At 40.6% G+C, this 23748-nt stretch overlaps 1 protein-coding gene across 7 annotated transcripts in view; it reads right to left on the minus strand.

Moving 5' to 3' along the window:
* Nucleotides 1-23748, minus strand: part of macf1a (microtubule actin crosslinking factor 1a) — a 419348-nt gene that overhangs the window by 252888 nt on the left and 142712 nt on the right. For all 7 annotated transcript variants that reach the window (XM_078423295.1, XM_078423293.1, XM_078423294.1 and 4 more), the window contains exon 2: nucleotides 15942-16003. In XM_078423295.1, coding sequence (XP_078279421.1) covers nucleotides 15942-16003 — 62 coding nt within the window. The remainder of the gene's footprint in view (nucleotides 1-15941; nucleotides 16004-23748) is intronic.

The raw sequence follows: 23748 nt of genomic DNA on the forward strand, positions 1-23748 counted from the left end.
AAACTAACGGACATATGAAATGTCAACAAGTGCACTAAACTTTATTACATTAACTCTATCTAGATTTTCATCGTGTCAAAATAGGTGAAGGATCAATCTATTTCCAATTCTTGGTAATCGTCTCCTCTGTTGCCTTACGCAAGGCAATCAAAAACCACAGGATAAACATCAGAACAATAAAAATTGTTGAGGTGGGGGTAGTGTTCATAGTAATGAGCGTAAAAGAAGTCAGCTGGGAGATTCACAATAATTTAGGCTTAACATGGGCTTTAAAATTTAAACACTTTTGAAACATTTTTGCAGGTGACCAGCAAAATTTGGGGTAACGCAGGAAACAGAAAAGATGATGAGAGATTATTTAGAGCCCATGTTGTGGAAAACAGATGGCAATGATGGGTGTTTGAAGTTACAGAGCATAATAGTGAATGGAGGGTTATTACAGTTTACTGCACAGGCAAGTATGTCACACACACACGTGAGAGTCGGAGGCACACCAAGATCTTTGAGTTAGTCTAGGGAAGGAATTGGCCACAAAAGAAAATATATTAATGATATTAGGGTAGTCAAAGTAGTTGAGTGTGGGTAACTCATTGTGTATCTAAATGCAGAACACCTTCGAAGATGGAAATGTTTACAATTCCAGCTGGCTTTATAGTGAGGAGGAAAAATAAACTGCAGAGAGTTTATATGCGATGGAGAGTGATCAGAATATGGGTCTCAAACCAAGATGGCCTGAGAGCACATGAGGAACAGAGCTAAAAGGACGTCGTGTGTTCAAAAGACAGGCAGTCAGGAGGGACGAGGCATAATAGATGTACCCAATCTTTGTATTGGTGGACTCCTTACATTTGTTGCAAAGTTCAAGATAACAGTAGTTAGTGGAGAAAGGCAGCTAGAAAATGAACATATGGCCTTGCTATGGTCTGATATTGCCAGAAGAAAATGACCCCTGACACAGTTTGAGACAAAGAATAGTTCCGATGAAAATGCAGGAAATGTATTCACTCAGATCAAAAATGAAATCCTAATAGGGGTAGCCAAGATGGAGAATTTTACTCAGATCATGATCAAAGACAGATGAGAGAATAATACAGTCATTTACAAAGTTGGAAATTACACTATAATAGTGAGTGAAAAACTATAATAGTGAATGGAAGGTTATTATAGTTTGCTGTATAGAGGATGCAGGAAAGTGAGAATGGCAGGGGATGGGTGATTTGAGTGGTGAACATACGTGGCCTTTTAATGAGAAAGATCAAAAAATGACTTGATTGATTAAAAGGTTTTGAATTTGAATAGACACAAAAAGGAACAAGCTTTGGGGAGGATGCAGGAAATATGGCATTAATGTAGCTCAGTCCTCATTACACTGCACAGCAGAACTGGCTCAGAGGGACAGACATGGCTTATCCCTGTCCCTTTTTGGTTCTGAAAGACGATTTATTGTGGTGGGGTAAGTGGACAAGGAGAAATTAAAATGGAGAGGAAGTCAAAGATACAAGTCAAGATAGAACACGAACCAGACTACAAGTGGGGAGGAGCAAGCAGAAAACAAGCTGCAAGTATTTAAGCAAAGAATTCAACCAGGATTGAGATGTTGGGAAACTTTAATCACACTAGAAGAGGGGTGAAATAAGGCGAGGTGATCGAAAGGACAGGGAAAAATGATGGGAATACTACTGGAAAGTATAGAACACAGTAGAACTAATGCACTAGAGATAGATTGAGGTGGTTTAGGTACTGTGACAGATGCTAAAGCTTTGAATTTTGAATTTAACCAGACAGAAGACTATTGATATGCAAGAAGGAACTGCAGATGCTGGTTTAAACCGAAGACAAACAAAAAGCTGGAGCATCTCAGCGGGATGGGCAGCATCTCTGGAGAGAAGGAATGGGTGACGTTTCAGGTCGAGACCCTTCTTCAGACTACTGATCATGCTTTCAGAAAATCAATAATGAACCATAGGATATAACAAAATAAACTGTTTTAGAACAGATGTAAATACCAATGCAGATGTTACATGAACTGTTCCTTCATGATATGTTCCTTCGATATAAAGATGTTGTAACTGCTCAAATAATTATCACACAAGGTATTTTATACCAAGAACAGCATGGTGGTGCAGTGGTAGAGTTGCTGCCTTACAGTGCCAGAGACCCGAGTTTGATCCTGACTATGGGTGCTGTCTATATGGAGTTTGTACATGCTCCCCGTGACCTGCGTGGGTTTTCTCCAGGAGCTCCGGTTTTCTCCCACACTCAACAGACGTACAGGTTTGTAGGTTAATTAGTTTTGTAATATTGTAAACTGTCCCTAGTGCATGTAGGATAGTGTTAGTGAGCGGGGATCGCTGGTCGGCGCGGGATCAGGGGGCTGAAGGGCCTGTTTCTGCGCTGTATCTCTAAACTAAAAGACTAAACTGCAAACACAACCATCAGATGTATATTGTTGAAGAGACTGTGCATTTTATTCCAGAGTGTAATTCATCACAGTATGCTTTACAATAGCTATTTCATAAATACGCTCTAGAATAAACACAAATATACACTTATTCTGCTCCAGAGATACTGCCTGACCAGCGGAGTTACTCCAGCACTTTGTGTCTACCTTCAAACTAAATTTTAGTTTTTGTAATTCAATAGCCACTATTTGTATACATTGGGTATGCAAGCAGAGAATTTCACTATGCTTTGTCACATGTGACAATAAAGAATTCCATTCCATTCCATGCTGTGTTAGGCACTGATTAGGCATGTCCAGTTCTGTTCATCATTTCCACAGGTTGGATTGTGAGGTACAGGACTCACTGCTTAATGGGCTAACAGAATCACCAACACTAATATATTAGAAAGGTGCCTGCATAGGCACCCCCAAAAGAGCCATAGATATTGGATCGAGTGCTGGAAAGGATACACCCGAACAATTCTATTTTTGGTCAGCACGCACACAATGTCCCAAACTGCCATCTTCCGTGCCATAAATCTTCAGTCTGGCAAAAGGTCTCAGAATCAAACTGAAATTCTCAGAAGTCGTGACTCTTCAAGACATTTCATTGCTATTTTTGGCATCGGTGACCACAAAGCTGCATTTATAACAAAAATACCTTGGAAAAGCTCTGCTCAGTGACATTATGATAAAAGTCTGCACGAAACACACATCTCAACGCACTTCGGAAAAATGGCCCAGAAAATGGTTGAAATTTAAGGGAAAATAAACAGAATAGCTTTAAGGAGACTTAAGTGACTCAACAAAAAACTGCATATTTATTTTGTTCAGCACAGCAGTTTTTAAACATTGGATAACCAGATATTCCTTTAACTATACATGCAAAATTAACAATTGATTGCATAACATTACATTTACACAAATGCAAGTATACATTTCATGTGGTTGTGGATCTTTACATAATTATTGGCCACACTTGATCTTTTGCAAATTAGCTTCTCAAACCATAGTTCATTGGCCGATAGTTGAATGTGCATGTCTTCACTCTGGCGTGATGTAAATTATGGATCTCAGCTGTGCAATTGCCATCAGAAGGCAGCGACGTACTTTTGATAGACCTCAGTCACATTTTTAGCTGAAGCTTATTTGGTGGTATGATATTTGCTGATTTTCAGTGCAACTTGGACTATACGTGGGTATTTCCTGTTCTTCAGATGATTGATGGTGCATTAAATTTAAAGCCTTGTTCAGGTACTTATTTGCTGCTGGTATCACAATTGTTCAGTAATCTTACAACGAACTTCCAAAATATAAAGGTAGACACAAAATGCTGGAGTAACTCAGCAGGACAGGCACCCTCTCTGGAGAGCAGGAATGGGTGACGTTTCGGGTCGAGGCCATTGATTCCAAAATATAAATACCTTTCTCTGGCTTTTGAGAATTTGTTTGGCAGTGCTGTCCTGCAACCAAACTGAATATGTATTCCAAAATTGACTCCCAATTTTTCCTTTTGCATATTCACAATTTTCTTCTCCATCATGCTTTGAGCTACTTTCGCTGATAGCTCCCAGATTTCCTCCGAGATCTCTACATTTTTGATGCTCAATCTTTCTATAAGAAGTACATTACAACCCCCAATGTTCATCTGCCATATCTTTTTCCTGAGGTCAGAATTTTTTTTTCTTGATCGCTATCATTAACTTTTTTAAGACTACGTACATACAAGGCACTTTATAATTTTTGTTGCTTTGGACAATATTTATTTTATCAGCCAATGAATTAGGAAGGCAAAAGTTGATATGCTCAGGTTTCTGAACTTAATTATCTATATAGTGAATGAAGCTCACTGATTGGATTTGTTGAACAGCAGATTTAATTTTTTTCCCCCTTGCACAGAAAGTTGACAAACGTATATCTGTGCCCTCTTCCAGTGCAATAATGTCCTTCCTAACGTGGTGACCAGAACCTCACATTGTACTCCAGACCTAATCAATATTTTATAAAGTTGTATTATAATCCCATGCTGTTATATCCTATGCTGCAGCTATTGAAGGCGTATCCCATGTAGCACCTTCACCACCTTATCTACCCATGATGCCACCGTAGCAATACTTGGGCTTATACACCAAGATTACCACAATTAGCCTCTTGCCTTTTTGAAAATACTCTGAGATTTTCTTTAATCTTGGACATCCGTGATACTTCATGCTCTCCATGGGTTTTTTTTTAAAGTACCCTCGACATTTCCAATACTCCTGAAGAGCCTCCCCATTTTCAGTTCTCCCACATGCTTTCTTTTAACCCAACGCTCCCATGTCCTTTGATGGCCAGAGTTCTTTGAACCTCTTGTCCTTTTACCCCTACGCAAACATGTTAGCTGCAAACTCTCCATTTTTACTTTAAAATGCCCCCTATTTAATAATAATAATAAAAATGCATTTTATTTATATAGCGCTTTTCATATACTCAAAGACGCTTTACAGAGATTTTTGAGAACATAGGGAAATGAATAAATAGATAAATAAGTAAATAAATAAATGAACAGAGAAAGGAGACAGAAGGTGAGGTGACCTTCAGTGGTTGAAGGCAGTACTGAACAGGTGAGACTTCAGCGATGTTTTGAATGTGGTGAGTGTGGAGGAGTCTCTAACGGTTTGGGGTAGTGAGTTCCATAGGGTGGGAGCAGCGATGGAGAAAGCCCTGTCCCCCCAGGATCTGAGTTTGGTCCGGATGTGGGGGGATAGGAGATTGGCAGCGGCAGAGCGGAGGGTGCAGGTGGGAGTGTGCCTGTGGAGGAGGTCGGTCAGGTAGGATGGGGCCAGGTTATGGAGGGCTTTGTAGGTTATGAGGAGGATTTTGTACTGGATTCTCTGGGGGATGGGGAGCCAGTGGAGTTTATAAAGGACGGGGGTGATATGGTCACGGATCGAGGTGTGTGTGAGTAGACGGGCAGCGAAGTTTTGAATGTATTGAAGTTTATTGATGATTTTTGAGGGTGCGCCATAGAGGAGGCTGTTGCAGTAGTCCAGACGGGAGGTGATGAAGGCGTGGATGAGGGTTTCTGCAGCTGTGGAGGAGAGGGATGGACGGAGACGGGCAATGTTTTTGAGGTGGAAGAAAGCTGTCTTTGTGATGTGTTTGATGTGTTTGTCGAAGGAGAGGGTTTGATCAAGGATGATTCCAAGATTCCGGATGTGATGTGAGGTGGATACTGGGAGACCATCAATGTTGAGGATGAAGTTTTGGGTGGATTTGGTGAGCGTTTTTGGACCAATGATGATGATTTCAGATTTGTTGCAATTGAGTTTGAGGAAGTTTGATTGAAGCCAAGATTTTATTTCAGTGATGCAGTTTGTCAGTGTAGAGTGTGTGGTGGGGGAGATTGACTTGGTGGAGATGAGGAGCTGGATATCATCGGCGAAGCAGTGGAAGTTGAGACCATGACGGCGGATTAATTGACCAAGGGGGAACAGGTAGAGGATGAAGAGGAGGGGGCCAAGGACTGAGCCTTGGGGGACACCTTGGGGGAGGGGAGCGGTGGGGGATTTACAGTTGTTAATGGAGATGAACTGGTGTCTGTCAGAGAGGTAAGATTTGAACCAGGATAGGGCTGTGCCGGTGATGTTAAGGGAGGTTTCAAGTCGGGTGAGGAGAATGGAGTGATTTATGGTGTCAAAGGCGGCGCGGAGGTCAAGTAGGATGAGGATGTTGAGGTTGCCAGCGTCGGAGGAGAGGAGAATGTCGTTTGTGATTTTGTGATTTGATGCAAATATCAGCTCTTGGTTTATTTTTTACCAGGATCCATCTTATTGTATTCAGGCTTCCCCATTACAGGAAAGATGAGGAGACTTGAGTAGATGCAGAGGTGGTTTACCAGAACGCTGCCTGGATTAGAGGGTGTCAACCACTGGGAGAGGTTGGATAGTTTTCTCTGGAACAACAGAGGTTGAGGGGAGGCTTGATAGAAGCATATAAAATTATAAGACGCCCAGATAGGGTCGACAGACAGAAAGATTTTCCCAGGGTGGAAAAGTCCAACACAAGCGGGCAGAGCTGGAAGGAGAGAATGGGAAAGTGAGGGGGAGAACACGAGGAAAGGATTTGACAAAATAAATGTGATGATGATCTGGAATTCACTTGAGGTAAGGGTGATGCAAACACTTTCACAAAGGAGAATTCTATACTTGAATGAGAACAATCTACAAGGCAACAAGGATAGATTGCAGGAATGGGACTGGCATCAATTCCAAGTGATGAATAACCTCCTTCTGTGCCACAATAATTGAGTGATTCCAGAATCAAAGCCTGCTTCTGTTATGAAAGCCGAGTAAGTACACCACATACTGTGATGGTGGCACAATGAATAAATTACCAAACGAGTAGCAGAGAAACCTGGACTAACAGTTCAGAGACCGGTTTAAATTTCACCATGGCATCTGTTAAATTTCAATTCAGTTAATAATGTAAAATTGAAAAAAAAAAACAAGAACTTCAAGACCTACTAGTGGTAACTAGTACTAAACTGTTTTGACATATCCATCAGGTTCATTAACTTCCTACTGGAGGGTAAATCTGCTATCATTACATGATCATGCCGACATGTGAAACCTGATCACAGCAAATGATCCAGCAAATCAATGGCCTACTTCTGCATCTATTGTCTATTGTCATAACCCAGGTCACTGGTGCTGTAAGGCAGCAACTATATCGCTGCACCACTGCTCATCCCTAATTTCTCCTGGACTGGAGAAATTAGGGATGAGCAGTGGTGCAGCGGTATAGTTGCTGCCTTACAGCGCCATAGACCTGAGTTATGACAATAGACAATAGATGCAGAAGTAGGCCATTCGGCCCTTCAAGCCAGCACCACCATTCAATGTGATCATGGCTGATCATTCACAATCAGTACCCTGTTCCTGCCTTCTCCCCATACCCCCTGACTTCTCTATCTTTAAGAGTTCTATCTAGCTCTCTCTTGAAAGCATCCAGAGAATTGGCCTCCACTGCCTTCTGAGGCAGAGCGTTCCACTGATTTACAACTCTCTGACTGAAAAAGTTTTTCCTCATCTCCGTTCTAAATGGTCTACCCCTTATTCTTAAACTGTGGCCCCTGGTTCTGGACTCTCCCAACATTGGGAACATGTTTCCTGCCTCTAACGTGTCCAATCCCTTAATAATTTTATCAGGTTCTATCCTGACTACAGGTACTTGTCTGTACGGAGTTTGCACATTCTCCACGTGACCTGCGTGGATTTTCTCTGGAATCTCTGTTTCCTCCCACACTCCAAAGACATACAGGTTTGTTGGGTTAATTGGCTTGTTATATTTGTAAATTGTCCCTACTGTGTGTAGGATAGTGTAAGTGTGCAGGGATCGCTGGATGACGTGGACTCGGTGGGCCAAAAGGCCTGTTTCCACACTGTACCTCTAAACTAAACACTAGCAATGACAACATCCTAAAGATGACAATTTGAAAAAAAAGATTTCCATTGTTTATCACAGCATTAGTTTTCTCACTGAACATTGTGAAATGCATAGACTTAAGAGATAAACGACACACTATCTCACCAATCTTATTCATCCGTACTTTAAGATTCTTTGGGATGGTGTGAATATTTCTCACTCAGCTAGTGTACAATACGAATACCGATTTCATCATTCATTAAAGATTAACTGTGCACATTTGTAGAAATCGCTACACAATGAAAACAAGTTTCATTCGTCAAAATGCCGTTTTAATTTTGCATGTTTAAACACAGTTGATTGCACAAATTTATAATGCGTTCCACAACGTTTGACAAAAAAAAAGACCATTTTTCATTTCATACCACAGAAGAAAACTAATTTGCCCATCACATGCAAAACGCTAGATAGAGAGGCATCGTGGCACAGTTGGTAGAGCTACTTCCTAACAGGTTAAGTGACCTAGGTTCAATCTGGATCTCGGGTGCTGTATGCTGAATTTGCATGTTCTTCCTGTCGCTGTGTGGAATACTCTTAGGCACGTTGGTTTCCTCCCCCCATCCCAAAGACGTGCATGTTAGGAAGTTAATTTAAAAATGGGTGCTTGCTGACCAGTGTGGACAGAGTGGGATGATAGAGCGTATTTCTGAGCCATATGACCCTGCAGATCTTGGCGGCACAGTGGTAAAGTTTCTGCCCTACAGCGCCGGAGACCTGGGTTCGATCCCGACCACGGGTGTTGTCTGTATGTTCTCCCCGTGACCTGTGTGGGTTTTCTCCGAGATATTCGGTTTCCTCCCACACTCTAAAAAAGTACAGGTATGTAGGTAAATTGGCTTGGTAAATGTAAAAATTGTCCCTAGTGTGTGTAGGATAGTGGTGTGTGTAGGATAGTGTTAATGTGTGGGGATTGCCGGTCGGCGTGGAGTTGGTGGGCCGAAGGGCCTGTCTCTGTGCTGTATCTCTAAACTAAGCTGAAAACGAAAGATCTTCATCTATGATTATTCTGAGAAACTACTTCAAAGCCTAATGTCAGATCAGGGTGGGTATGTCTCCTGTTGACATCAGATTGCTTCTCGGTCTGGACAGCATATCAGTGTGATCTGCATCAACAACCTGGCTGATACATACACGCCTGTTAACCAAGCATCATGCAACAGTAGTCACAAACAGGAACTCATCAGCTACCACATGTGAAAATCAAAGTGGATCGGCCACCACTGCAAGGTGTCTGAAAGCAAAAACAGCAACCTCCATGCTTCTGCTTTGAAATCTTAATCTCAAGCTCTGCATTTAGGCAGAGACAATATAGCTCCCAGTGTTTTTTGGGTTACTTCTAAAATGTAATTATAATTTATCTGCTTTCTATTTTTTTTAAGGGGAGCAAGAGGTTGGCATTGTGGATATCATTTTGCGGCAAATGCAAGTTCTGATCATTTTTCATACAATTATCGCTGATGGGTCATTACTATTTAAAAAAAATATTAGGGTGGTACAACAGTAGAGTTGCTGCCTTGCAGCGCCAGAGACCCGGGTTCCATCCTGACTATGGGTGCTATCTGTATGGAGTTTGGGGATTTTCTCCAGGTGCTCTGGTTTCCTCCCACACTCCAAAGACGTACAGTTTTGAGGGTTAATTGGTTTCAGTAAAGATGGTAAATTGTCCCTAGTGTGTGTAGGATAGTGCTAGTGTGCAGGGATCGCTGGTCGGCATGGACTCAGCGGGCCGAAGGGCCTGTTTCCGTGCTGTATCTGTAAACTTTAGAACTCTAAACTGAAGCACATAAGAACTGATTTTTTTTGTTTGCTATTTCTGACCATGTGTAGCCTAATCCCACTCCCCAAATTATACCCAATCAGATTTGGAAAACAACTTATTTGCCTGCAACTGCACCAGACACAAATGTTCTTGGATTATTCAAAATATTGCACTTATAGTGTGCTGCAGGAGCTCATAAAATCAAACCTGCACTGAGCATCAGCGTTCTAAAGGACAAAGTCTCAAAGGCAAATTCTTACATAATAACAAAATTATCTACCAAATCTACGGATATATAACACACTTGTAACATTTGTAAAGCTCAAAATATTTAGTTTGGTAAAGAGACACAGCATGGAAACAGACCATTCGGCCCACTGAGTCCATGCCGACCATGAACCACCCGTACACTAGTTCTATGTTATCCCACTTTCACATCCTACTGACTCGGGGCAATTTACAGCAGCCAATTAACCCACAACATGCAAGTCTTTGGAAGGATACCAGAGGTCCTGGAGAAAACCAATCTGGTCACAGGAAGAACATACAAATTCTGCACAGACAGCATCAGTAGTCAAGATCGAACTCTGGCACTGTAAGGCAGTAAGTAGCTCTACCAGTGCACCACTGTAGTCACATTTTTTCTTCTGTGACTTTCTAAGTTCCAATTGACTTGGCAATTTTTGGCAGCCTTTTGTGACCGGACTGAAGGAATCTACACTACTGGGCGTACAGACAGGAGTGGAGGACCTTCATTGTTGCCCTACATGCCAGGAGGCATAATGGGCAGTAAGTAAGTAAGCAAGTTTTGTGACTGGAGTTGAATGAATGAGATAGATCTTTTAGTATATTTGTCAATGAACGTTTACATGAATGAACCATTGAGTAAATTATATATAAACAGCACAGTGCCCACAATTGAAACTGGATAAACAGGATCATCAACTATGCCACACCCTAATTTAAGTGATGCATTGGTGGTGAGCACTGCAGAATCTAGATTAGGAAATGTGGATGAGAATACTGAATTCCATGGCAAATCAGGTACAGAAAGCAAAATTAAAGGGAAAGGTAACTGAAAAATTACAATTTTTAAAATGCTTAGAACTCAAACAGGTCGCAGCAACTATGGAAAGAGAGTCAATGGTTTAGGTCAAATCCTTCAACAGAAGTAGGAAAGTGAAAACTTTTAGGTTTCTGAGAGGATGTGGGAGGAAAGGATAAAACAAAGGGAATATATCGAATTAGGTGTGGTCAAAGTTGCCAACATCACTCAGATTTACAGAGCTGTGGTTGATAGTTTAGTATGTACAACTGGAGAGAGGGGGGAGGGAGAGAAAACAAAAGGGACATTTTAAACATAGATAATATTTTGGGTCAAGATCATTCTTCTGGTCCGACGAAGGGTCCCGACCTTAAACAACACCTCTCCATGCAGTCCACAGCTGCTGCCTGACCCGTTGAGTTACTCCAGCAGTTGTGTCCTTTTGCGTAAACCAGCATCTGCTGTTCCTTCTTTCTACACTAGAGCAAATGCAATCTGTGTGACAGTGAGGTAACAATGTTGATTTGTTTACAATGCAGATCAGAGCTGTTGCAGAGAAGTGAAACCAAAAGGAGAATTTTTGAAACTTTTGGTTTCAGTTCTCTCTCTACACATTGTACTTTGTACTGTATGAAAAATACACAGTTGTTGTTTGTGTACATGGGTGGATCATTACCAACAAGAACAAGGGCAGTGGACACATGGGAAGAATGCCACCTGCAGGAATCACGCTAAAATAATTTACAAATATAATTGCAGTAAGAGTCTGCAATATTCTGGAGTCTTAAAACAAAAACAAACTGGTGGAGGAATGCAGTGAGTCCGGCAGCATCTGTGCAGAGAAATCAGTCTTTTGAAGGGACCTGAAATGTCATCTATCTATTTCCCTCCACAGATGCTGCCTGACTCGCTGAGTTCATTTCATCATTGTATTTTTTGCTGCAAATATAATTACTCTTCTTTCACCGTCATTAATTTAAATCATGGAAGTTCCAAACCTACAAGGGACCGTTCCTGACCAGAAGGACTGCAGACATACACGGCAGTAAATTATGACTACCTTCTCTGGGCAATGCCCAAATCCTACAAATGAATAACATTTTGAAGACTAGTTTCTGATTAAACCGTGCCTTTCATGAACTGTACAGAGAAATACAAAATTCAAATGAACATTTTCCTTGGAGAATCAATCAATGAGACCCTGAATAAACGTGGTTTTATTCCAAGACGGGATAAGGGGGTCACTGGCAGGGTCCTTATTTATATCCCAGACTTAACTGGCCTGAGAATATGCAGGGTGACCCACCTTAGTGAACTGTTGCTGTACTTCTGATCCAATATTGCTGAATAGAGAGTGTTCCAGCATTTAAGACCTTAATGATTAGTCAACAACATATTTCCAAGACAGGACAATGTGCAACTTGCAGATTGACAGCTTCCCTCATCCTTTGATGGTTGAGAGTGCAAGTCTGGGAGGCTGTGCTATTGGGGTAGTAGTGCTGCAATTTACTGCAGTCCCTTAAACAGACAGGCAAGGTAAGGCACTGATGGTGGAGTGAATATTAAGGATTGGGTGCTGGTCAAGCTTGCTGATTTGTCCTGGATGGTGTCAAGCGTCTTGAGTATTGTTGGATTTGCATGCACCCTGGCAAGTGGAGAATATTCCATCATACTTCTGAATTGGGTCGTGTCGACCATGGCCAGGCTCTCTATTTCACAAACTAAGTCATTTACTGAACGATACCCTGCTTTGTGTCTTCTCTTGTCACCGGTGTTGCTATGGCTGGCCTAGTTGCCGTTCTGATCAATGGTAACCATGACAATGTTATTGCTAGAGAGGTCAGCAATGGTAATGACTGTGAGTGTCAAAGGCAGCTCGCTGCAAACATTTGTTGCAGATTTTTATTGGCCATTTAAGGGTAGCACAGGGCACAGCTGCTGCCTCGCAGTGCCAGAGACCTGGGTTCAATCCTGACCTTGTGGAGCTTCCCTGTGACCATGTGGGTTTGCCCCAGGTGCCCCGGTATCCTCCCACATCCCAAAGACATGCAGGTTTGTCGGTTAATTGGCCTCTGTAAAATTGCCCCTAGTGTATAGGGAATGGATGTGAAAGTTGGATAACATAGATCTAGCGTGACCAAATGATCGATGGTCAGCGTGGACTCGGTGGGCCAAAGGGCATGTTTCAATGGTGTATATTTTAATTAATTCAATCAATCAATTGCCTGGTACCTTTGAGGCTTGAATGGAACACCATAATCAAATAAACGTCATTGTTAAAGTCCTCTCTCTCTTTTTCACATCTCCCCTCTGGAATTCAACTCTTTGCTAAATTCCATGGGGAGACCACTCAAGAGTTGCTGTTGAAGTTGACATGCGTCTATTGATACTTGTGCAACGATACTCTAGAAAATTTACGCAGCGGCCACTGATATTTCAAACCCCTCCAAACCAGCCACAGAGAGTGGGACATACTGCTTTGGTCCATCGAAACTTGGCAGGGGAAGACAATAAATAAATGTTCATGCCAATGGGGGTCTCATTGACACCATTCATTACAAGCATGGTTAAGCACCGAGTCATTTTGTGCATTTGCTGGAAAGTGGACAAAATGAACTTATGGACGTCTGTAAAAATGGAGTTGGTTCGTAACCAAGGGATGGCCTGAACTTGATTGTTGACAGCACAATCTATATTTATGACAGAGGAAGGGAGGAGCATTTTGCCCTATCAACCACAGGAAGGATTATGAGAATCTTAATAATAACAGCAAAAGAAAATGCTTGAACACTCTTCTATAGTCAACGAAAGATATTTGCACAATTTATCTTATAATGCCTAATCGTGACACTCCATGAATCCTTCCTAAAATACCTACAATACTTATATCCCACTGAAGCAACCATGTGACCACAGAATAGTTATCGGACGAAGCAGCCTGCAAGGCTATTTAGAGGATGGTGACACACACGACTATTGAGGGCTGTATGAAGTACATTAGGATTCAGCCCTTGCTTGGCACAACTTCTGCACGAGAATGATAAACAATTAATTTTAGAAAATAATCTAAGTAAAAACTATTTCAAGACTCTCTGCCCTAATGTCACACGGATAAATAGATTTTTAAACAACAACAACTTGGATTTCAATAGCCACTATTATATTAAAAAAATTGTGTCACATTAGGCATGGATATCGATGCCTGCTTAAAAACATTGATCAGGAAGATTTTCTGACCACCTAAGAAAAGTCACGAGAAGGATCGATGAGTCAGCCAACTGTCTTATTTTGTCAGGGAAACTTTGTGTATTTGTGCTTACACTTCAGAATTAGTGCATTATAAATGTTTGATAAACGACCATTATTTGAAATTGCTCCACAAAGAGAGCTTCCTGTTAAGTCTTTAAAAAAAATCCACGTGAACAAAAATGGATCACTCAGCGTTAGCTCAGCAAGATGGACATAATTTTAATGATGTGCTTTCAAAATCAGCACTGGTCCATGACAAACAAGATGAAGAACCACTAATTATTGTTTGGAAATTATTTTATAGTTCTCAATTTTATACCGTTATTTTCTTTTGGAGATATGCATTATCTTTAACTATAAATATTGACTTTGTGTATGGGCATCCTTCAGATGGGCAGGAAATAATGATGCCTATTGAACATAGAACAGAACAAATCAGGATCAAGCCCTTCAATGCACAATATCCCATGATGTCAAGTTAAACTGATATACTCTGCCTGCGCATGATCCATTTCTCTCAGTTCCCTGCATATCCATGTGCCTACCCAAGAGCCTCTTAAACGCCACTATTGTATCTGCCTCCACCACCACCCTGGCAGCATGTTCCACCCACTGGCCTGTGTAGAAAACATGCACTGCACATGTCCTTTAAACTTTGCCCCTCTCACCTTGAAGCTATGTACTCGAGTCGTTAACATCGCCACCCTGAGAAAAACATTCTGACTGTCTACACTATTCATGCCTCTCAATTTTATATATTTCTATCAGGTCTCCCCTCAAATTCTGCTGTTCCAGAGAAAACTATCTAAGTTTGTCCAAGCTCTCCTTGTAGCCAAAACTCTCTAATCCATGCAGCACTCTGATAAACCACGCCTGCACCCTCACCAAACCTCCACATCCTTCCTGTAATGTGGTGACCAGAACTGCACGCGATACTCCAAATGCGACCAAACCATAATTCTATGAAGCTATAACATAATTTTCTGACTCTTAATGTAATAGAAATTAGTATAAATATCAAGTCAAGTCAAGTCAAGTCAATTTATTTGTATAGCACATTTAAAAACAACCCACGTTGACCAAAGTGCTGCACATCTGACTAGGAAGTATTTGATGGAATGATAAATGTCGCTTCCAAGCACATCCAAAGATAAAAATATTTGTAAAGAGGCAAAGAACAATAAGCATTCCTATACAATAACTCAACTACCATTTATTTAGCAAAGCAGATTGGATATTCCATAAAATTAATGAAATAAAAACAGAATTTTCCAATACATTAATTCCACATTGAATGTTCATTATTTGATTAAGAAAATAAGGACCTTACAGAGCATACATTATCCAGGAAGTCAGACCCAGGAACCCTATATATAAATTGATGTTTTTAAACAATCACCTTGAGATGACTTAAACGCTACTCTGTATCAGAAGATCATGGTTTTGCCTGATGTTGCATCAAAACAACATTTTCTTCAATCAACAGACTAACTGCATCTCTCCATTGCTGTTTGCGTGATATCACTGGAAGCAAAACAAGCCAAAGCCTTGTGTTAAAAATAATTTCTCAAAAACTGGCAACTATGGGTCATCGTAGCGTACAGGTCTATTACGAATCTTTCCAACCTCCAGCCAAAAGTCTGAAGAAGGGTTTCGATCTGAAACATCACCCATTCCTTATCTCCAGAGATGCTGCCTGTCCCGCTGAGTTACTCCAGCATTTTGTGTCTATCTTCACCGCAAAATCAATGTATGATAGAGCTTTGAAATGTTTCTTGACAACAAAGAATACGACAATGAAATAGATCTACAATAATATTAGGCAAAAACAAAGAATGGAAAGTAAAAGTGAAAAGCTCCCAGAAGTATCCGAAAGGTTAACAGAGAAAGGAACGGTGTCACCTTCACTATTTAGTTGAAAAACAGCTTCAGGTATAAGTAAAGCCTTTTGCACTGGGCCCCTCCCAGTTAAACTGTACCTTTATTAGATGTTTATTGATCCATTTTGTGAACGTCTTTTTCTGCACTCTGTCACGTTCATCTGCAAAAAAACAAGAAATAAGGGTTATTTTTCTTTTAAAATATTTCATTTAAATATAATCAGATATGTAATTTATCAAATTAATTGAGATCTGCATAGTATAAGCAATGAAACGCTTCATTGTTTTATCTTTTAATCAAATAATGATCCATCAAAGTTAATGATCCATCAGATAATTAATGAATTAATCTTAAATGTCCAATTAATCAAATAATCAATCAATTAATTGATTGATTATTTAATTAATCGGAAATTTAAGATTAATTCATTAATTATCTGATGGATCATTAACTTTGTCCGCAAAGAGACCTATACCATGCCTTTTTACAAGGGTATCAAATTAATTTTGTGCTTGGGTCTAACCCTAATCTCCAAATAAAAAAATTTACAGACACAAAGTGCTGGAGTAAGTCAGTGGGACAGGGAGCATCCCTTCTCCTGATGCTGCCTGACCCGCTGAGATACTCCAGCACTTTGTGTCTTCTTTGGTTCACCAGCATCTGCAGTTCCTGGTTTTTACTCCACTTTGAGAATCCTTATATTCCATTCAAACAGCTATTCTCAGGTTAACTCAAAATGTCGGTTTATAAAATGATGAATGGCATTCTGAAATAGTGAAAAGGCACATTGGGATCATGTTTTATGTACTGCGTACTCCATTTTAAGAGATGCCAATAAAAAGAGGAACAAAATATTGTGAACAGTGGAAAATGGAAAATTAAAAGAATAAATGCCAGAATTACACAGATCCACCACAATGTGAGATGAGAGAAATAGACAACATTTCTGGTCAATTATTTTCCTTCCAAGACCATCACATACACTGTTTTGCTCTAAAGAAAATGCTGTTTACCACAATTTTCTGATTATAAGTGAGAATTAGAGCCTATTATTTTTGATTTCTCGGGGGTCTCCATAAATAATGTTAATCCTAATTCACGAGGTTAATCAGTAATTTATTGCCAGAAACAAATTTGGCTTTAATTAACAATGTCTGGTGTCAGAAATTTCAAACCAATACTGTTGAAGTGCTCTCTGCTTAAAATCAAAGAGACAGCTTTAAGACAGAATAGAAGTTTTATTTTGCATCTGTGCGATTTGTCACCAGAATAAGCTTTCCCCTCCCATCTTAAACTCTCATTCTGAAGCACAGAGTTGAACAAATTACATGACAGAAAATTTGAGGATAGACACTTGAATGTAGGAATCAAACTGCCATGTACAAGATAGTGTAGCTCCTTCACTAAACTGCAGTTCACTCAACCGAATACGAACTGTGTGGTAAAACAAATGGCCACGTACCCCAAACCCTCTCACTTAGGATCACCATCTTCAGTACATACTTAAAAATATAAAGGCCCTTGTATTTTCCCCATACAGCCAGAAGACAGGACCAGGCGGCCGCAGCCTATTGAGGGAAGTCGCTGAGCCAGGCCTCTGCTCGCTTCCAGAGGACCGCGGCACTAGAACGCGGAAAAGGAGCATGGAGGGAGCTGCTGATGGCGGATGCAACAGCAAGGGCCAGTAAGAGAGTGCACTGGAGCATCACGCCCTCAAGGTCGGCTGCGAGAGGCGCCTCCGGGACACAAAGATGGCCGGGTGAGGTGAGGGACTACCCGGATGGAGGCAACGGCTGGAGGCCCTGCAGCAGCCTGGGGCTCACCTAGATAGGGCACCGCTCCAGAGGACCAAGTGTGTGGCCGGACTGGACTGAAAACGGCGGCAAAACCTGGCGACGTGCATGTGGCCTCAGTGGGGTATTTCTATGCACTTTGTACTCATGTGACTGTGCTTAGATATGGCAATATTTTACTGCACTGTATGTAAAAAAAATGTTACTCTACATCTGTATTTGTGATAATAAAGAACTATTGACCATGATCAATGTTGCTTAATACATTTTGAAATATCTAGTGGAAGTTCATTGTCTGTTTAAAGCACGAAGTGCACATTGCAGTAACATGCATATCGAACTCCTCAGAGATTTTGCTTCCATAACTTGTGTTATTGCATGTAGCAGAGACAAATGCTTAACCTACAAAGTTTTCAAAAAATCCAGCAATATGGCAAACTTGATCAAGAAGCAAATCGCAGTGAGTGATATTTCTATTTAACAATCATCATCGCATGTAAAACAAATAAAAAATTGAAGTAACTAGTGAGGATCATGCTGTATAAATATATACAATCAGAATTTCCCAATGCGATTCAAATCCAATGTTTTAAAAATAATAAAATGTTTAATCGTTTTAATTCTGCAGATAAAAACTCATTTGTATTTAAAAACAGGATTCAACAACTAGATCCAAGAGACCTACATTCAGCAAAACAAAAGTCAAACCATTTTCCTGCATTTGGCCCCAGACCTAATAACTCATATACATTTGGCAGGATTACTTTATTAAAAGACAATTTCTCAAACTTCCGGCACAAGATTGTGATCTTGCACGTTTGTATTTCAGTATGTCCTAGATTTCGCTCGAGTCAATCATTCATGTGTTGAGCATTTGACGAGTGAAAGCTTCCAAGCCTATTTGCAACACAAATTATGCTTTTCCATAATAAAATTAGAATAAGTATAAAGTAAAAATACAAATAAATGAACATGGTTTAAAGCAGCAAAGCACAGCTTGATGGAAGTCAGTACACAGAACCTGCAAACATGCTGGATTGCACAATTATATAAATTCTAAGCAGTGACTTGGACCAAATTACTTGGATAACGGCAGGTGATAGCTCACCAAACTCCTCATGAAGGAATCTCTCTTCAGAAAAATGTCACCAGGATATACTTTTAATGCCCAACCTGGTAACCAGATCAGTAGAATAAGTTATATGATTTTTTGTTAGGTTGCAAACTGATTAATGAAAATAAGAACCAAATTTGTTTTCTGAAGGAGTCAGTAATACCGAAAAGCCAAATAATCTAAATTCCAAAGGATTAACATTCCTTATTTATTAGAAAAAGTTCCCACTTGTTCAATGAACATAATGTTTATGAACAAGACCATGGTGTTAATCTAACTAATCCGGTATGCCCGCAAATGGGCCATATCCCATTATTCCCTGCCTGTTTATGCCTAAATGCCTCTTAGGCATTGCTATAGTATCTGCTTCTACCATCTCAGCTGAATGCAAGCTCCAGCCACCTACCACTGCGTTAAAAAAAAACTTGCCTTGCAAATTTCCTTTAAAATTTCCCCTTCTCACCTTCAACCCGAGTCCTCTATTTATCATTCCCATCCTGGGAAAAAGACTGACCATCTACCCTAACTACAGGTCTTGGAATTTTATATATTTTTTGTCGGAGGTTGAAGGGAGACTTAATAGAAGTATATTTTTACAAGGGAGGCATAGATGGCGTAGACAGTCAGAACCTTTTTTCCCCAAGGGTGGAAATTTCCAACACTAGAGGGCATAGCTGCAAAGGTGAAAGGGGGAAAGTTCAAAGTCGATGTGCGGTACATTTATTTTTAAACACAGAGAGTGGTGGGGGCATGGAACGCATTGCCAGGGGTGATGGTGGAGACAGGTACGATAGTGGTGTTTGAGAGGCTTTTAGACAGGCACATGGAAGTGCAAAGAGTAGAGGAATATGGGTCATGTACAGGCAGATGAGATCAGTTTAACTTGACATCATGTTCAGCACAAATATTGTGGGATGAAGGGCCTGTTCCTGAACTCTACTCTACTCTTCTATATCAGGTTGGCTCTCAGCCAGTGACACTCAGTGAAAATAATCAAGGTTTGTCCTACATCTCCTCATAGCTAATATATTCCAATCCAGGTAACATCCTGAAGTTCTTCTGCACTCTCTGCAAAGTCTCTATAACCTCCCTGCAGTCTGGCAAGCAGAAAAATGTACACGATACTCCAAAGGTGACATTTCGGGACAATGACCCAATAAAAATGGACATGTTAATTGTTTCTCTTCACAGATGCTGACTGACCCAGAATATGTTTTTTTTTTAATTGCAGATTTTTACTTTTTGATTATACAAAGGGAAGTAGTTTGGAGTTGGGGGACGGTTGATTTCCCTGGAAGCTATATTATGGAAATAGAAACGGGGATTCAGATGTTGACATACATAGTTCTGTATTCCAAAGAGTGCATTATTTTGACAAAGTCAAGCACTGACTATGAAAGGTTCCCATTTGTACCACAATTTTAAATAACAAACATCAAGGCCACAATGAACTTTGTACTAAATTTTGCCAATTAGCTTTAAGTTCATCAAATGCTCACATTAGAGTCAGTTGTTCAGCACAGAGACTTTGGCCCTCCATGTTTATGCCAATTTTTATGACTCTTTAGAGCATGCCCACTTGCTTGCATTAATTTCATGTCCCTCCATGCAAAGTACCTATCAAGATGCCTCTTAAATGTTACTAAACAAATATTAAACTCCCCATTTTGGGCCAGTACTATTTGGCCACTAAGACGGGGGAGCATAGTGGCGCAGCTGGTAGACGTGCTGCCTCATAGCACCAGAGACCCAGGTTGGATCCTGACTCTAGGTGTTGTCTGAGTTTGCACGTTCTCCCTGTGACCACGTGGGTTTCCTCCGGGTACTCCGGTTTCCTCACACATCCAAAAGACGTGTGGGCTTGTAGGTTAATTAGCCGCTGAATAAAATTGCCACTATTAGGTGTGGAGAGTGGATGCGAAAGTGGGATAACATAGAACTAGTGCTAATGGGTGATGGGTGGTTGGCGTGAACTCTGTCGGCCGAAGAGACTGTTTCTCTAAACTAAAGACCATTCTCACTCACTACTCACTGCGCACGTAATGAGGTAGGATGATCAATGTGAACGTGTCAGACTCAGGTTCGATCCTGACTACGGGTGCTGCACTGTAAGGAGTTTGTACGTTCTCCCCGTGACCTGCGTGGGTTTTCTCCGAGATCTTCGGTTTCCTCCCACACTCCAAAGACGTACAGGTATGTAGGTTAATTGGCTGGGTAAATGTAAAAATTGTCCCTAGTGGGTGTAGGATAGTGTTAATGTGCGGGGATCACTGGGCGGCACGGACTTGGAGGGCCGAAAAGGCCTGTTTCCGGCTGTATAGATATGATATAATGATATGATATAAATAATTTGTCACTGCCATTGCCCCCCTCCCTCCTGCCCAACGCCCACAAGGAAAGAAAGGTCCTGATTATTCACACTTTCTCTCGTCACCCTAATCCCACTTCAGTTTCAGTAATAATTGCAATATAAACTTGGTCGGATTTAATTAGTCTTTTACAATGTCCCATTGTAATTTTTTGTTTGCGTATTATTGTGCTGCTTCTGAACACACGGCTTAAACAAAAGCAATAGATAGGTGCATTGAACCTTCGGAGTTTGTTACCCGTTGTCATGCTTTTGATACATTTTTTAGTATAATATTTAATGCGTATAAAAATGATAGACATATAGACAGAGCACCCGTTGACATGCCATCTACCATCTCACATTGCCAACAGCCCACCAAATAAAAACTTCTGACTAAATGTTAACATTCAGAGAATGGTTGTAACAATATTGTTCTGTTTTATGACAAAGACTCTTAGGCGCACTTTATCAATTGAAAAGGGCAGTTAAACAAAGCAGCAATTGTGTTGTTATCCTAGATTTTGTGCTCACATTTCTGAAGTGGAGCTCGAGGGCATAGCCTTGCAACTCAGAGGTGAGAGAGTTTTACGTGTGAACCAAGGTGGGCCGATACGGTTAAAACACAACTGAAGAAGGGTCTCGACCCGAAACGTCACCCATTCTTTCTCTCCAGAGATGCTGCCTGTCCCGCTGAGTTACTCCAGCTTTTTATGTCTACGCAATAACCAAGGCAAACTGTTGGATTATGTACATCATCTGCCGTTATATGGGCCTGCACAAAAAGCCACGAGGATGTCGGAGAGTGATAAGAGTTTGATTTTTTTAAACAGGGTGTTAATTCGACAACACGGCTGCAAGTGCTTCCTTCAGAGCTCAGTAATAGGAAGTTGAACGACTAAATTAAAATTCTTTCAAGGATAGGAGTTCTGAAGATTGCAAATCAAATCTTGCCATGAGCATGCTTGTAACATGATTGCCCATATAAAATGAACCTTCATTGCATCATTTAAGATAATATGTTAACCTTTTAGTTCTGTGCTATTCAATATAATTTCATAAGACCATAAGATGTAGGAGCGGAATTAGGCCATTCGGCCCATTGGGTCTGCTCCACCATTCCATCATGGCTGACCTATTTTTCCTCTCAACCGCATTCGTCCGCCTTCTCCCCGTAACCTTTGGTGTTTCGTGGTGAATTGCTAAGGTTATATGGAGAATGCTGAAGTAATGAGAGTTCTAAACAAAACAAAACTCAAAATACTACCTAAATAAATAACTAAGCATCATCCCAATAATTTATTTTTGAAGATGAAAATCATATGGATTTGAGGAAGTTTGCAGCCAGCATCATAAAGGAAGAAGGGGTCTGGCATTAAATCATTTGTCACTTCTCTGTCAAATGATTTAAAAATAGAACGGTATATTTCATTTTTTTTTCATTTCCACATTTCACTTCCTCTCTGTGAGCAACTGTCAGTGCCCAGTCACAGCTTCCAGATAAGCAGGAATTTATTACCCATTTTCAAAAGAATTTGGTACCCAGATCAGCATAAAACTCATTCACGATACAATGCATCACAACCTAAATGGTTACAGGCATTAATTTAACAAAAATAAATCCAAAAGATAAACCACTTCCATGAGTGAATTGGAACTCTCACGAGAATACAAATTCTGCAGTTTTTAAGCCATTTTGTGCAATACTTGAATACCACATATTCCCATGGTTAACTATGTAGGAAATAACTGTAGATGCTGGTTTAAATCGAAGATAGACACAAAATGCTGGAGTAACTCAGTGGGACAGGCACCATCTCTGGAGAGAAGAAATGGGTGACGTTTCGGGTCGAGACCTTTCTTCAGACTGATCAGAACGGCTCAGTCTGAAGAAGTTCTCGACCCGCAACGTCACCCATTCCTTCTCTCCAGAGATGCTGCCCGTCCCGCTGAGTTACTCCAGCATTTTGTGTCTACCCAGGATTAACTAGATAACTCAAACTTTAAATATCAGCACCAAAATGAAATGATAATTTTTTATAGTCCACTATCTTTATCAGCACCTTGAAAGCTATGAAACATTAAAGGCAAGAACAATTCAAATAGTAGGTCACATGGCTGCTCAAATCTGTAATGCCAATCATATTGTGGTCCATCCTGTGCCTATGACATGTTTTCCCTTTAAATTTTGTAGTCTAAAAATCTATCGAATCACTGTGCATTCACAACCCAAACTACAGAACCGTAGGCCCCCCCCTACGTAAAGACATTTCAATTTCAGTCCCGAGTGACCAGCTCCTTGATTGTGAGATTATGCCCCTTCATTCAAGGCTCATCAGTTATAGGAAATGACCTTTTGTCTACCTAGTCAATCCCTCGCGGAATCTTGCGCGACTCAGGAGAGTCACACAAGATTCCTTCACTTTCCTTATCTTCAGTGGGAAAAAAACTGCTTAATTTATCCTATCCGATTTTGTTTCATTGTGGGTATAGGATTGACATAGGAAGATGGGTATAGGATTGACATAGGAAGATGGGTATAGGATTGACATAGGAAGATGGGTATAGGATTGACATAGGAAGATGGGTATAGGATTGACATAGGAAGATGGGTATAGGATTGACATAGGAAGATGGGTATAGGATTGACA

The sequence above is a fragment of the Rhinoraja longicauda genome, chromosome 27, assembly GCF_053455715.1.
Source record: "Rhinoraja longicauda isolate Sanriku21f chromosome 27, sRhiLon1.1, whole genome shotgun sequence".
Classification (NCBI taxonomy): Eukaryota; Metazoa; Chordata; class Chondrichthyes; order Rajiformes; family Arhynchobatidae; genus Rhinoraja; species Rhinoraja longicauda.